This window comes from Salvelinus namaycush, chromosome 32 (genome assembly GCF_016432855.1).
Source record: "Salvelinus namaycush isolate Seneca chromosome 32, SaNama_1.0, whole genome shotgun sequence".
NCBI classification, from domain to species: Eukaryota; Metazoa; Chordata; class Actinopteri; order Salmoniformes; family Salmonidae; genus Salvelinus; species Salvelinus namaycush.
The window spans coordinates 25,400,599-25,417,652 of NC_052338.1; the positions used below are offsets into that span (position 1 = coordinate 25,400,599).

General features: G+C 40.8%; 1 protein-coding gene across 1 annotated transcript in view; it reads right to left on the reverse strand.

Annotated features, from left to right (window-relative positions):
- LOC120027071 (calcitonin gene-related peptide type 1 receptor-like) overlaps window positions 1–17,054 on the reverse strand; it is a 63,858-nt gene that overhangs the window by 17,018 nt on the left and 29,786 nt on the right. Inside the window, exons 7-9 of the mRNA XM_038971914.1 lie at window positions 15,218–15,330; window positions 8,083–8,174; window positions 2,632–2,758 (exon numbers count right to left, since the gene is read on the reverse strand). Of these exons, the coding sequence (XP_038827842.1) occupies window positions 2,632–2,758; window positions 8,083–8,174; window positions 15,218–15,330 (332 nt within the window). The remainder of the gene's footprint in view (window positions 1–2,631; window positions 2,759–8,082; window positions 8,175–15,217; window positions 15,331–17,054) is intronic.

Consider the following 17,054-nt stretch of genomic DNA (forward strand, 5'->3'; position numbering starts at 1 on the left):
AACTCTTAGCCATATGTCACCTCCTCCTCTCCCCTCTTCCTCCTCCTCCTATTTCTCTTGCGCCATTACATGTATGGTGAAAGACAATTGACATTACTAAGGTCTATTGGTGTGATCAGAACACTTCATGGGAGCTCCCGAGTGGCGCAACGGTCCAAGGCACTGTATCTCAGTGCTAGAGGTGTCTCTACAGACCCTGGTTCGATTCCAGGCTGTATCACAACCGGACGTGATTGGGAGTCCCATAGAGCGGTGCACAATTGGCCCAGCGTCGTCCGGGTTAGGGTTTGGCCAGGGTTGGCCGTCATTGTAAATAAGAATTTGTTCTTAACTGACTTGCCTAGTTAAAAACCTCTTAAGGATCTGCCCCTTTTTCAATTTTTGCCTAAGATGACATACCCAAATCTAACTGCCTGTAGCTCTGGACCTTAAGCAAGGATATGCATGTTCTTGATACCATTTGAAAGGAAACACTTTGAAGTTTGTGAAAATATTAAATTCATAAAAACATTATATCTGGTAAAAGATAATACAAAGAAAATAATATGCGTTTTTTGTATTTTTTTTGTACCGTCATGTTTGAAATGCAAGAAAAAGGCCATAATGTATTATTCCAGTTTAGATTTTAGATGGCAGCAGTGTATGTGCAAAGTCTTAGACTGATCCAATGAACCATTGCATTTCTGTTCCAAATTTTGTATCAAGATTGCCCAAATATGCCTAAATGGTTTATTAATACATTTTCAAGTTCCTAACTGTGCAATCTCCTCAAACAATAGCATGGTATTCTTTCACTGTAATAGCTACTATAAATTGGACAGTGCAGTTAGATTAAAAATAATTTTAAATAATTTCTGCCAATATCAGATATGTCTATGTCCTGGGAAATGTTCTTGTTACTTACAACCTCATGCTAAACACATTAGCCTATGCTAGCTCAACCATTCCGCGAGGAACCCACCGATCCTGTAGAGGTTCAATTTAAGATATATTTTTTTAAACGTCTCACCACTTCATAACCACAGCCTGATGTAATGGGACAGTCTGGATGGTTCTCAGTGTTTTATGGAACAGAGTTTAAGGCACTCATGTCTGACGATTCCAAAGTGTGTCTCAAGTCTTTGCCCTACTTGACCTGAGCACTAGGGATCCACTCCTCTTTCACTACTGGCAGACTACTAGTCTCTGCTGTGATCCACCAGAGAGAAAGAGACCTTGTTCTTTTTGTTCAGAGAGAGCTGAGTCTATTCTCCCAACAGAGCACCACATCCCTAAATCAAACATGCAGTCAGAACACAGACCAACCCAGTCTAAATTTGCCGCTCTAGAATTTCAACATGTTCCACTAAAGACGTGTAGTATGTGCAACCAACTGTGATGGGATTTTTTTTCATCCCATCCCTGGAAATCAAAACCATGTTGTCTGAGGTGTGAAAGACAAACTGCAATTTGGTTCAAAACAAGCAGATTATAATAAATTTAAGACAGATTTGTAAAGATTGGGAAAGCTGGTTCTGAGCCAATGATGCTAGAACATAGCTATTCATATTCATTTTGAAAGCTGTCGTTCCTTCCTCCCTGTCGGTTGGATCACCAGGGTCAGCTGGTATATCTGAATAAATCTCCGACTGTGAATATGCCAGTTGGATTAGGCTTGAAGTCTGTTTCTCCAGTGAGAACGTAATGGTACGGGGAGAAGAGACGCTGAAAATCAAACCCAGACGACAGTTATTTTCTGTGTCTGGCTAAACTGAAGGACATCTCTAAAGAGATGCTCCAATCGAGAGAATGATAACAGGACCTTACTGTATACATTGGGCCAGCAGTTTTTTACTAACCATTTAACCTAACCGGGAAAAAAAACAATGTCTCTACTCATAGGCTATCCATCTCTACAAGCCCATGTTCTAGATATTTCTCTACATTAACATCATCTCTACAATTATCAGACCTGTTTTTATTATTATTATTATTCGATTTTTTTCTTTGTATTTTTATGGAACAGAAGCCTGCAACTCTGTAACTCTATACTCTGCTGAGTCACAATACTGTATAATAAGAAGATGATTTATTCAAATAATTTCCATTGAAAGGTGGACAATGAAAATGTCTCTTAAAAGACAATACTGAAAGTATCAGAAAGGGATGATTATTCCAGATACAGTAATGTCACATTCCATAGAGGCAGATTTACTATCTTCACCTTAACAGACCTTAGGATACAAAGAATTCACGTTTGACTGGAACTCAACGAGTGGCAACTGTTCAAAAGTCTGACAAATGAAAGAAGCCTGAGTGATATGAGAAGTATAGCTCTGGGCTGTCTGTTAATGGCAAAACACATTAAAAAGATATGCTGAAAAGAAGAAATGATATTCTAACGAACGCTTTTAGAAAAAACAGCTGATATAGAGTAAACTAATTTGAATGAAATAAAATAGTGCTCGAGGGCTACATTGTTTTTAAGAATTCAAACAAGTATTATTTTGAAATGATCATGCAGTGCAACACTGAGCAACACAGTACATTATATTTCCTCTTCTCATTGATCTTCTTTACCTTAAAGGTGAAATGTATTTCTGGGATGTATTTGACTGTGATATGGGTTGAGTAAAGTAAAGTGATACTTACTGGATTTCTTCCCACTACATCTGGGTTGTTGACCACTGCTATGAGGTAGATGAGGGTTAGGGCGGAGTTGAGGACATAGGAAACAAAGAGGTTCTTATGAAGCGTGATCCTTTGGCAGCTCAAGTTCCTGAGTGAAGACAAAGACACAGCATAATAATGTTAACATATGATGTGGGTCTGGCTGCGGTTACCCCAGCAGACATTCACAGAGAGAGCTACATCAAACTATTTACTAAATGACAGAAGCCAAAAGATTAAGCTGATTATCAAATTTTTTGGTGTGAAAATATGTAGGGAATGCTGCCGAGAACATAGGTTACAGAATTGTAAGTGATACAGAGAGAGTGTAAATTGTAAGTCTGAAACGAGAGAACAAACTTCAATATAAATCGTTAGTATGTGAAATATGAAAAATAACTTCACAGTTGATAGTCACAGATGAGAATATAATCTGCAAAACTGGAGGTAAATTATTCTTGTCATGAGAAACGATTAAAAAAATTACTGGGACTGTATGCAAATCGAATTTTAACAACATCAAATAATGAATATTCATGATGAAAAATCCATTCTGCACGTTGCAATAAAAAACTAATCTGCAACTTCAACATATTTAATCCTACAAAAAATATGTTTCGAGCTTTGATGAAGTAAACAGGACAATAAATAACATGAACCATTGGAATGACTAACTCTGACCCATAATGACTTAGTCAGATGTTGCGGTCATCTGAACGAAGGATCCTCTTGTAAAATATAAATAAAGATTGTCATTCCATTCAGAGCATGCTGTAAACTGGTATAAGAATACACAACAATTCTCCCAAGCAACACCAAAGAACTGATATCATTTGCTTCGGTTCAGCCGTGCTAAATACTGGCACACACAACGTCCGACAATAAGTGGAATCAGTTGTCAAAAAAGATTATTGACGACTGTATTTGAGGTCCCTGTGGAGCTTCCTGATTCTCACAGAATCTGATACAGAAGCGTATTAGTCACATAATAAGTAATTTACAAAGTAGTGGGGGTAAAATCATCAGTAATCAAAAGCTCCATCATCCATATGGATGGCAGTGGAATCAAATGATACTATTTTCTATAAAAGGTTAGGAAAGTAATGCCAAACACGAGCAATTAAAGATAGGAGGAAACAGTGTTTACTGGAGTGAAAACACTTTGTGCCAAACCTGTGTACAGCAACAATGTCCTGTTATCTGTCTCCAGTCATTAGGAAGCTAATGTAACAGTCTTGCTGTAAATGTGTTGTTTATAGAAGAAGAAGAAGAAGAAGAAGAAGAAGAAGAAGAAGAAGAAGAAGAAGAAGAAGAAGAAGAAATGTCAGCATGGCAACATTAGTAAATTACTTATTCTGGGTCAGTGGTGTGTGATGTCTTTGAGAACAAGGCTACCTTTAAATGGCACAACAGAAGTAAAATGACGTATTAGCAGAATATCTTCAAACTAGGATAAACAGAAAATAGAACAGACAGAAGAACGCTCTTCATCTGAAGATGCTGTATGGATGTTCTCAGACTACACCTAAACAAGCTAAAGGAGTTTCAGGGCAACGTCTGACATGCAAGGTACAGTAAAAGCAGGAACTACCAAAATGATAACCCCATGTACATTGACACTTTAATCAGACAGGGCCTGTCAAAACAGACAGCCATTTTATGACAACAAGCATCATGTATGCATTAGGACAGGATCAAACTGCACAGTGATACAATATTTTTTAAGCTAACCCAACTGTATTTTTCCACAGCTAGCCGGAGTATTTTTTGTCGGTGAGTCCTGGCAGTGATGAAGTGGAGGCCATAAATAAGAAGACAGTGCAGCTGTACTGCGTCAAATACCACTGTAAACTGCACATCTCGGAACATTAAGACTTTCAGTTTTAAAGGGATCAGCCTATAAAGATAGTGCCATGATCATAAAAACGATGTTCCCCTAAAAAGCAATGCTTTGCTTGCCATCTTTAAAATGTAATTGAGGTCATAATTAGCTGATGGCTTTGATCGTCCATTGATGCTTTACAATGCCAAGAAAGGATCTATTCTATTCTGATTCGTGTCATGACACAGTGTAGTTTGAGCATTTACTTTTGTTTTGGATAGCGGCTAGTTGGCTACTAAGATATGCACCTGAACTATGTCTTAGCTAGATTTGTGAGCAGGTATAAACGGAACATTGCAGTCTGTTACAAGACCTACTGTACGTTAGCTCACATTGCAGTCTGTTACAAAACCTGTTGCTCCACAGCTGCATTTGCTGGTTAACACCCTACTTGCTATATCCATTGAGATTTGAAACACGTCAAATGTCAACATTTTGGGAATTTTCACATTGGCAACTGAGCCAATTGAGAACTATCCCAAGTCTGTATTAACCAATATGATGCAGAAATGTTGTTTTTGCTCCTGCAGTTATGTCCCCCATAATGTTTATTCAAGGATAATGGCCTAATGGTTATAGACTCTTAGAAAAAAATGTTGTAGAACGAACCCTCTGTGGAAAGGGTTCTACCTGCAACCCAAAAGGGTTCTACGTGCAACCAAAAATGGTTATCCAAGGGTTATCCTATAGGGACAACCGAGGGAACCCTTTCAGCTTCAAGATAACAAAAAAATCAAGAGTGTATGGACATATTAATAACTTATCAACGGCTCAGACACGAGACGTATGTGGCAGGGACTCAAAGGGAAAACCAGCCACATCACGGACACCTACGTCTTACTTCCGGATAAACTAAACACCTTTTTCGCCCGCTTTGAGGATAACAGTGCCACCGACGTGGCCAGCTACCTATGATTGTGGGCTCTCGTTCTCCGTGGCCGACGTGAGTAAGACATTTAAGCGTGTTAACCCTCACAAGTTTGCCGGCCCAGATGGCGTCCCAAGCCGCGTCCTCGGAGCATGCGTAGACCAACTGACATATTCAATTTCTCCCTATCCCAGTCTGCTACACCCACAGCGTCTTTCTTTTTCCCAACGCAGTTAAGCCAAAACCACGCCCTGTTATTCAGAAAGGCGTTCTACAACGCTTTGAGCGCTCTCCATGTCCGGAAGTGAATATCACGTAGCGCGAAATTTCAGTCACTGATTAATAACATTTGCCCATGTATTTCAAGATTGAAAAATATATAACATAATGTCATGAACAGACCTAGCCATTAACGTCCCTTAACGCTCAAAGATAGATTCAATGGCTGTAGCAGAGCTTATTCGACTGAATGATTAGCTAATACATATTTTAGAAATTATTAATAATAAGCATATACTTTTACCTGAAAATAGACTACTACTAATGATAATATAACAACTAATAACAATACGGAGCTAGTAACGTTACGTAGCCTAGGTAAACTTAGCTGACCTTCAATTGAGGGAATTCAGCGGAGTTCTGAGACATTTTTACAACTCTAAAAATAAATACATGGGCAAATTTGACCAAACATGATAATAATAGGCCTGCATTACGGTAGGCAGCTAATTGTTAAATGACACTTTCCATCCTTACCTTGGAAGGCCACTGTCTGCGCTGATCGCCTGTGAGTGAGACAACATTAGCCAGCCAATGACAGCGTAGTAGAACACCTCTCTGAATAACGGGGCGTAGTTTTGGCTTAACTGCGAAAAAGAAAGACGCACCCTAGACCCACTTCAATTTGCTTACCGCCCCAATCGATCCACAGACGATGTAATCATCATCACACTGCACACTGCCAGTGTTATATCAGTTGAAACACACGGCCATCTTTACAATTCAGCTATCTCAAAGGAAACACACAGCCATCTTTACAATTCAGTTATCTCAGAGAAAACACACAGCCATCCAGTGGTGGAAAAAGTACCCAATTGTCATACTTGAGTAAAAGTATAGATTCCTTAATAGAAAGTTACTCAAGTAAAAGTGAAAGTCAGCCAGTAAAATAATGCTTTAGTAAAAGTATAAAAGTATTTGGTTTTACATATACTTAAGTTTCAAGAATAAAAGTAAAAAAAATAATTTACAATTCCTTATATTAATCAAAACAAAAATGTATTTGTCACATGAACCGAATAAAACAGGGGCAGACCTTACCCCGAAATGCTTACTTACAAACCCTTAACCAACAATGTGGTTAAGAAAAATTGAGTTAAGAAAATATTTACTAAATAAACTAAAGTAACAATAAAATAATGGTAACACGGCTACAGTATATATAAGGGGTACAGATACCTAGTCAATGTGCTGGGGAACAGGTTAGTCAAGGTAATTGAGGTAATATGTACATGTAGGTCTGGGTAAAGGGGCAAAGCAGACAGCAAGCACCATTGTCTTGTTTTAAAATGAATGGATATCCAGGGGCACACTCCAACACTCAGACATTATTTACAGATAGCCAGGGGCACACTCCAACACTCAGACATTAGTTACAGATAGCCAGGGGCACACTCCAACACTCAGACATTATTTACAGATAGGCAGGGGCACACTCCAACACTCAGACATTAGTTACAGATAGCCAGGGGCACACTCCAACACTCAGACATTATTTACAGATAGGCAGGGGCACACTCCAACACTCAGACATTATTTACAGATAGCCAGGGGCACACTCCAACACTCAGACATTATTTACAGATAGCCAGGGGCACACTCCAACACTCAGACATTATTTACAGATAGCCAGGGGCACACTCCAACACTCAGACATCATTTAGAGATAGCCAGGTGCACACTCCAACACTCAGACATTATTTACAAAAGATGCATTTGTGTTTAGTGAGTCTGCTAGGTCAGAGGCAGTAGGGACGACCACGTGTTCTATTGATGAGTGCATGAATCGGACCATATTCCTGTCCTGCTAAGCATTCAAAATGTAACGAGTACTTTTGGTTGTCAGGGAAAATGTATGGAGTAAAAAGTACAATATTTTCTTTAGAAATGTAGTGGAGTAAAAGTAAAAGTTGTCAAAAATAAAAATAGTAAAGTATAGATACCCCCCAAAAACTACTTAAGCAGTACTTTAAAGTATTTTTACTTAAGTACTTTACACCACTGCGGCCATCTTTACAATTCAGTTATCTTAGAGGAAATACACAGCCATCTCTTCAGTTAAATAATGACAAGATGATTGATAAAGCACTCTCAGATCCTTAGGAGAAATATATTATACCGCCTGAACTGTATCAATCGCAGTCATCACCACCATCAATATTATCATAACTTTCATCATATTTATCACCACTATCATCATCAACATCCTCATTTTCATCACGATTAGATGTGTCTCATCTTCATCATAATCACCATTATCATCATCGTCATCATTATCACCATCATCAGAAGTATTCATTAATCATGTGGGGGAAAAAGCTTTGATAGTCCAAGACCGACTACTCTCCCTAATCAAACCAGTAGTTTGTTTCATAAAGAAAGCAACAGCAGCATCTATAATTACCTGAAGTAGAAGAATATGGCCAGAGAGATCAGGAGGGAGGTTATGGAGAAGGCATGACCAACAATCGCCATGTAGTACAGGATATAGGCCATCTGGAAAATACAGATACATGAACATTAAAACAAACAGGATCATACAGTGGTGCATCAAGGACATTCGTGAACCATTATAAACTGGGTGGTTTGAGCACTGAATGCTGATTGGCTGACAGCTGTTGTATACCACAGGTATGACAAAACATTTCATACAGTGGTGCATCAAGGACATTCATGAACCATTAACCCTGACTTTCATTTTCTACCTTGATGTAAACAAAATATGAAAGGGGTGAGACTAGGACCTTAAAGGGATACTTCGGGATTTTGGCACTCATGATTATGATTATCTACTTCCCCAGAGTCAGATGAACTCGTGGATACTATTTTTATGACTCTGTGTCCAGTAGGAAGGAAGTTTTTGCGAGACGATATTGTCTAGTGTTACCGCAATGACAAAGTTTACAGGAACAGCTAAAATAAAAATGGTAACCACCAGTTCATCTGACTCTGGGGAAGCAGATAAAGGGCTTCACTGCCAAAATTCCAAAGTATCCCTTTAAGGTTTAGGACCTGGGTATTTCAAATCAGGTCCTTAAGCTCTGCAGCACAGCTGGTTTTCATTCGTACTCTAATCACAGTGTGACTAAGCCACGCTTGAACCATTTACCATGTAGAACAGTGGTCACTAACTGGTCGATTGACTGGTCAATCTCCAAGCCATTCCTAGTCAATAACCATTTCTGTAAAAAGAAAATGATAAAGCCTTGCGTTCCTATTTTTTAAAATTAGTTTTGCGGTGTTGGCGGCAGTTGCACTTGATTCAGTAGCCCTAGGGCTGGGAAGGCAAAGTGTTCTCATTTTGAACCATTTCACGTGTCTGTGTTTGCTAACTACCTCTCTCAAAGAGTGCAGTGTATGAAGTCAGAACATCTGCTGTTTCAGCCACTGCCTATCACCAAGAGTGAACCCCAAGGCTCGATCCTAGGCCCCACGCTCTTCTCAATTTACATAAACAACATAGCTCAGGCAGTAGGAAGCTCTCTTATCCTTTATATGCAGATGATACAGTCTTATACTCAGCTGGCCCCTCCCCGGATGTTTTGTTAAACGCTCTACAACAAAGCTTTCTTAGTGTCCAACAAGCTTTCTCTGCCCTTAACCTTGTTCTGAACACCTCCAAAACAAAGGTCATGTGGTTTGGTAAGAAGAATGCCCCTCTCCCCACAGGTGTGATTACTACCTCTGAGGGTTTAGAGCTTGAGGCAGTCACATCATACAAGTACTTTGGAGTATGGCTGGACGGTACCTTTGCCTTTTGGTAGGCTGTCATTGTAAATAAGAATTTGTTCATAACTGACTTGCCTAGTTAAATAAAGGTTCAATGAAGGTAGAACTCCACCCACTTGGCAGGCCCAGAGAGCAAATCAAGTGCACCTATAGGTCTACTGCTGACCAATCAGATAGCTCAGAACACTGTGTCTGCACAGTTTCCTAGAGCCATAGACTGTAAAAGAAGTTGATTTTTAAAAATATTTATTTATTTCACCTTTATTTAACCAGGTAGGCTAGTTGAGAACAAGTTCTCATTTGCAACTGCGACCTGGCCAAGATAAAGCATAGCAGTTCGACACATACAACAACACAGAGTTACACATGGAATATTTAAACATACAGTCAATAATACAGTAGAAAAATAAAACAAAAAGTATATATACAGTGAGTGCAAATGAGGTAAGAAAAGGGAGATAAGGCAATAAATTGGCCATGGTGGCGAAGTAATTACAATAGAGCAATTAAACACTGGAATGGTAGATGTGCAGAAGATGAATGTGCAAGTAGAGATACTGGGGTGCAAAGGAGCAAAATAAATAAATAAATACAGTACGGGGATGAGGTAGTTGGATGGACTGTTTACAGATTGGCTATGTGCAGGTGCAGTGATCTGTGAGCTGCTCTGACAGCTGGTGCTTAAAGCTAATGAGGGAGATATGAGTCTCCAGCTTCAGTGATTTTTGCAGTCCGTTCCAGTCATTGGCAGCAGAGAACTGGAAGGAAAGGCAGTCAAAGGAGGAGTTGGCTTTGGGGATGACCAGTGAGATATACCTGCTGGAGCGTGTGCTACAGGTGGGTGCTGCTATGGTGACCAGTGAGCTGAGATAAGGTGGAGCTTTACCTAGCAGAGACTTGTAGATGACCTGGAGCCAGTGGGTTTGGCGACGAGAGTGAAGCGAGGGCCATCCAACGAGAGCATACAGGTCGCAGTGGTGGGTAGTACATGGGGCTTTGGTGACAAAACGGATGGCACTGTGATAGACTGCATCCAATTTGTTGAGTAGAGTGTTGGAGGCTATTTTATAAATGACATCGCTGATATCGAGGATCGGTAAGATGGTCAGTTTTATGAGGGTATGTTTGGCAGCATGAGTGAAGGATGCTTTGTTGCAAAATAGGAAGCCGATTCTAGATTTAATTTTGGATTGGAGACGCTTAATGTGAGTCTGGAATGAGAGTTTACAGTCTAACCAGACACCTAAGTATTTGTAGTGTTGGAATCGGCTAAACTTTGAACATTGAGATATTAAATGAATGATAGGAAATGAAAGAGACTGGGTGTTATGTTAGAAGTTAATGGTTCTCTGAAGAAAGACAGAAGGCTTTGGAATGTGTTTGATGGAGGAGAGGAGAGCGATGGGTTGATATAGGGAAGACAGATGGACATCTGTGTATTAGATGAAAGAGGGGTTGAGGTCAGGAGGTGAGGACAGATTCTCTTAAGAGAGTAATACATGTTTGGAATCATTTTACCCTCTTTATTAGCTTCCCGTAGAGCCATAAAATGTAAGGATTGGAGAGAAAGAGGAGTGTCTTAAGTGGGATGTATATAAACTGTGATGTCTGAAATGTTTTGCTGTCTGATTTCAGCTGTACAGAACCTTTGGGATGAATAAACTTGGTTAAAGCTTCTCTAGTGTTTGTGGGTTATTTACTCTGAAAAAGAAGAACCTAACAGTAGTTATCCACATATTCTAAGTCAGAGCCGTCCAGAGTAGTGATGCTGGACGGGCGGGCACGTGCGGGCAGTGATCGGTTGAAGAGCATGCATTTAGTTTTATTTGCATTTAAGAGCAGTTGGAGGCCACGGAAGGAGAGTTGTATGGCATTGAAGCTCGTCTGGAGGTTAGTTAACACAGTGTCCAACGAAGGGCCAGAAGTATACAGGATGGTGTCGTCTGCGTAGAGGTGGATCAGAGACAACAGGCCCTCCGATTTGACACACTGAACTCTATCAGAGAAGTAGTTGGTAAACCAGGCGAGGCAATCATTTGAGAAACCAAGGCTGTTGAGTCTGCCAATAAGAATGTGGTGATTGACAGAGTCGAAAGCCTTGGCCAGGTCGATGAATATGGCTGCACAGTAATGTCTCTTATCGATGGCGGTTATGATATAATTTAGGGCCTTGAGCGTGGCTGAGGTGCACCCATGACCAGCTCTGAAACCAGATTGCATAGCGGAGAAGGTACGGTGAGATCCGAAATGGTCGGTAATCTGTTTGTTAACTTGGCTTTCGAAGACCTTAGAAAGGCAGGGTAGGATAGATATAGGTCTGTAGCAGTTTGGGTCTAGAGTGTCTCCCCTTTGAAGAGGGGGATGACCGCTGCAGCTTTCCAATCTTTGGGAATCTCAGACGATACGAAAGAGAGGTTGAACAGGCTAGTGAAAGGAGTTGCAACAATTTCGGCAGATCATTTTAGAAAGAGAGGGTCCAGATTGTCTAGCCCGGCTGATTTGTAGGGGTCCAGATTTTGCAGCTCTTTCAGAACATCAGCTGTCTGGATTTGGGTGAAGGAGAAATCGGGGAGGCTTGGGCGAGTTGCTGTGGGGAGTGCAGGGCTGTTGACCGGGATAGGAGTAGCCAGGTGGAAAGCATGGCCAGCCGTAGAAAAAGGCTTATTGAAATTCTCAATTATAGTGGATTTATCGGTGGTGACAGTGTTTCCTAGCCTCAGTGCAGTGGGCAGCTGGGAGGAGGTGCACTTATTCTCCATGGACTTTACAGTGTCCCAGAACCTTTTTGAGTTTGTGCTACAGGATGCAAATTTCTGATTGAAAAAGCTAGCCTTACCTTTCCTAACTGCCTGTGTATATTGGGTCCTAACTTCCCTGAAAAGTTGCATATCACGGGGGCTATTCGATGCTAATGCAGAACGCCACAGGATGTTTTTGTGCTGGTCAATGGCAGTCAGGTCTGGAGAGAACCAAGGGCTATATCTGTTCCTGGTTAAAAAAAAATTAAAGTGGCATGCTTATTTAAGATGGTGAGGAAGGCACTTTTAAATAATGACCAGGCATCCTCTACTGACGGGATGAGGTCAATATCCTTCCAGGATACCCGGGCCAGGTCGATTAGAAAGGCCTGCTCGCTGAAGTGTTTTAGGGAGCGTTTGACAGTGATGAGGGGTGGTCATTTGACCGCGGACCCATTACGGATGCAGGCAATGAGGCAGTGATCGCTGAGATCTTGGTTGAAAACAGCAGAGGTATATTTGGAGGGCAAGTTGGTTAGGATGATATCTATGAGGGTGCCCATGTGTACAGATTTGGGGTTGTACCTGGTGGGTTCATTGATAATTTGTGTGAGATTGAGGGCATCAAATTTAGATTGTAGGATGGCCGGGGTGTTAAGCATGCCCCAGTTTAGGTCACCTAGCAGCACGAGCTCTGAAGATAGATGGGGGGCAATCAGTTCACATATGGTGTCCAGGGCACAGCTAGGGGTAGAGGGTGGCCTATAGCAAGCGGCAACGGTGAGAGACTTGTTTCTGGAAAAGTGGATTTTTAAAAGTAGAAGCTCGAATTGTTTGGGTACAGACCTGGATAGTAAGACAGAACTCTGCAGTCTATCGCTGCAGTGATTGCAACTCTGCCCCCTTTGGCAGTTCTATCTTGTCAGAAAATGTTATAGTTATGGATGGAAATTTTAGGGGTTTTGGTGGCCTTCCTGAGCCAGGATTCAGACACAGCTAGGACATCCGGGTTGGCGGAGTGTGCTAGGGCAGTGAATAAAACAAACTTAGGGAGGAGGCTTCTAATGTTAACATGCATGAAGCCAAGGCTTTTACGGTTACAGAAGTCAACAAATGAGAACGCCTGGGGAATAGGAGTGGAGCTAGGCACTGCAGGGCCTGGGTTAACCTCCACATCCCCAGAGGAACAGAGGAGGAGTAGGATAAGGGTACGGCTAAAGGCTAAAAGAACTGGTCGTCTAGTATGTTCAGAACAGAGAGTAAAAGGAACAGATTTCTGGGCGCGGTAGAATAGATTCAAGGCATAATGTACAGACAAAGGTATGGTAGGATGTGAATACAGTGGGGGTAAACCTGTGCATAGAGTGGCGATGAAAGAGATATTGTCTCTCGGAATATAATTTAAAATAGGTGATGTCACCAAATGAGTTGGAGGTGGACTAAAGTGTTCAGTAAGGCGTATTGAGCAGGGCTAGCGGCTCTACAGTGAAATAAGGCAATAAATACTAACCAAAACAGCAATGGACAAGACATATTGACGTTAGGGAGAGGCATGCGTAGCCGAGTAATCATGGGAGTCCAGTGAGTGGCTTCAGGCAGCTAGAGGGCCGGGGCTAGCAGCTAGCAGAAGGGCCTTAGAAGGACGTTGCGACGGAAGAAAGTCTGTTGTGGCCCCCTCGTGCTGAAAATGACGGCTGATGGATCAGCAGGGCTCCGTGTGGTAAACCAAGCCAATTGGCAAAATAGGTATAGTGGCCGAAGAATTTGGGACTCTAAAGCTAACAGTCCGGTGTGCTCTAGACATCTAACGCTAGCGGGCCGTGGCTAGCAGTGCCGCGGAGCCCGTTTGAGTACCCCCTCGAGCAGATTTCGTCGGTAGTCCAGTTGTGAAGGATCGGCGGGGTTCCGTGCGAGCCATTTTTTTTGTCAAAATTAGAGTATACCCACTTCTCCAGACACAGCTACACCACTGAGTACAGCAAAGTGTTCTGATAAGCTTGCGTTGTTATTATTAGCTGCTTGTGTTTTTTTTTTTATAATTCACTTTCTCTAATCATAGGAGTAACAACAGGAATTGGTGCATGAGGAAGAGATAATGCAGTGTGACTTGAGTTCCACCATCAGCTGGAAGAATGTGTCCCCTTTTCTCAGCAAAGGGAGGAGGGAGAGCGGAGAGACGGTGAGTCGGGTGAGAGCTAGCCTCACCGCTGCTCCCTCCCTCCCCTCAGGCTGATCATCAGATGCAGGCCATCAGTCCAGTAAAAAAAAAAATATTATTATGCTCACTCAGCTGTGGCTCACAAGTAATACAACAAATGATCTATTATCAGTGTGATCATATATCTACATTTTTTAAATATAATTAAAAAATTGTCTGACAAGAACATTGGCAGGGCAATTCAAGCATAGCCAATATGCAGTGATAATGTATTGGGCCTAAAGCGTACTGCACAAACCTCATTGCTACAGAACTGTTTATAATTGGTTCATGTTGGATAGGCTTATGTTTTTCAAGTCATGTTTAAAAACAAACTGAGCGGTAGATCTCGGCTTGCATTTTGACTCAGAAAGAGATCCTGACTTATAAAAGGCTGGTGACCACTGACGTAGACAAATAGTCATAGCATTTTTTGTGTCCTCAGGATGCTCCACTTCTGTATAGCACTTTGTGACATCTGCTGATTTAAAAAGGGCTTTATAAATAAATGATACATTTGATTGATTTAAGAAACCGGCCCTGCCTGTTTCCCATTGCTAGGGTCAGGAGTTTTACTACTACTCACTGGTCAGAAATAGAAACCTTTGCCAGCTTAATTTGACCAGTTGTTCCCTCTATGACCTCTTCCATATGTCATGATTGTAAAATGTCATCAAGTGTAAGCTTTGGTACATTTATTGTACCATATTTATCATATCTAGCTTAATTTAACACATTTTTCCCACCTTTGTCTCCTCTGCATATTATCCCCTTGAGAAAATGTCCCCTTATTGTGATTGTAAAATGGGATCAAGTGTATGCTCAAAATAGCATGTATAAATGGGATTGATGGATCACTCTGTGACAACCCTTACCTTCAGCTTGCCTGTAGTGTGGAAGTTACACAGGGTGTAGTTGGACCACGTCCTATTGGTGTCTGGGTGGCGGAACCACTGTCCTGATTCGCTACAGATCTTTGTAGCTTTTTCTGTTGAAACAATCAAGTAGGACTAATGACACATGCTACAAAACATGTTTAACACTTAGACACTTAAAGGAGTAGTTCACTATTTTACAACTTGAGGTTAGATGGTTCCTCACCTTGAAAGTAGTCTATGGTAGTCTATGACACTTAAAGGTCGACTTTGGACAAAAACCGCACAAATAACGGCTTTAAACTGCATAACTTCTTAGCGCTAGGGGTCAGATGTTTTAATATATTTTTTAAAAATAACGTGCCCAACGTAAACGGACATTTTCTCTGACCCAGATCGTAGAATATGCATATAATTTACAGATTAGGATAGAAAACACTCCAAAGTTTCCAAAACTGTCAAAATATTGTCTGTGAGTATAACAATACTTATTCTGCAGGCGAAAACCTGAGAAAATGTAACCCGGAAGTGATATTAAAAAAATAAAATCTGTGTTCCCTGGCCCGTCTATCCTCCATTTAAATGGGTATCAACCAGATTCCTTTTCCAATGGCTTCCTCAGGCTGTGACCAGGCTTTAGACATAGTTTCAGGCTTTTATTTTGAAAAATGAGCGAGATGTTTCATAAGTAGTCAGGTGTCCTCTGAATGTTTCCTGCGCGCGAGAGCGGCTCCCCATTTTCCTTTTCTCTCTTAAAGAATAGGTTATGGTCCGGTTGAAATATTATCGATTATGTTTGTTAAAAACAACCTGAGGATTGATTATAAAAAACATTTGACATGTTTCTACGACCATTACGGATACTTTTTGGAATTTGTCGAACGGAACACGGCTTTGGTTTTCTCAACATAATGCGCAACCCAAATGGCGTTTTTTTTTGTGATAAAAGTAATATTTATCAAACAAAAATAACATTTGTTGTGTAACTGGGAGTCTCGTGAGTGGAAACATCCGAAGATTATCAAAGGTAAGCGATTAATTTTATTGCTTTTCTGACTTTCGTGACCAAGCTAACCAAGCTAATATAAGGCTAGCTGTTGTAGCATTGAAAGCTACACTCACAAAAGCTTGGATTTCTTTCGCTGTAAAGTATATTTTCAAAATCTGACACGATAGGTGGATTAACAACAAGCTAAGCTGTGTTTTGGTATATTTCACTTGTGATTGCATGATTATAAATATTTTTTGTAATATTTTTGCATTTGGCGCCCTGCAATTCTAGCGGTTGTTTAGGAAAGTGATCCCGTAAAAGGGATCCGTAGCGCAGAGAAGATAACTGATCAATGCACCATCATACCAGGTAATTGAACGCAAAAATAAATACAAATAAAATGATGAATGAGATATTTGGCTACAGAAGTGCCATTTCTTACCGATCTCTACAGCTTCTGTCCAAAAACAAATCCTGTGAAATGATGTCAACACATACTGGAGGAGTTACTGGCTAGCTACAAGTGGCTAGCTTAGCTAACGAACTAGCTACGTCGGTCGCGGCGCGCATGACCAGGATGACACATCGATGAACCACCAAATGCACACCCCATATCTGTTTGAAAATTGAGAAAGAGGCGAGTTGGACTGTTTTGTGTGCCCAAAGTTGACCTTTAAACATAAACACTTAAACTGTGCAATGTCCATAAGCTTTGCAACCTCTTGAAACCATGAATAATGAATTAAAGGTCCAATTGCAGCCGTTGATACTGTGATATCAAATCATTTATGGGTAACAATTAAGTACCTTACTGTTATTATTTTTAATTAAAATGGGCAAAAATAG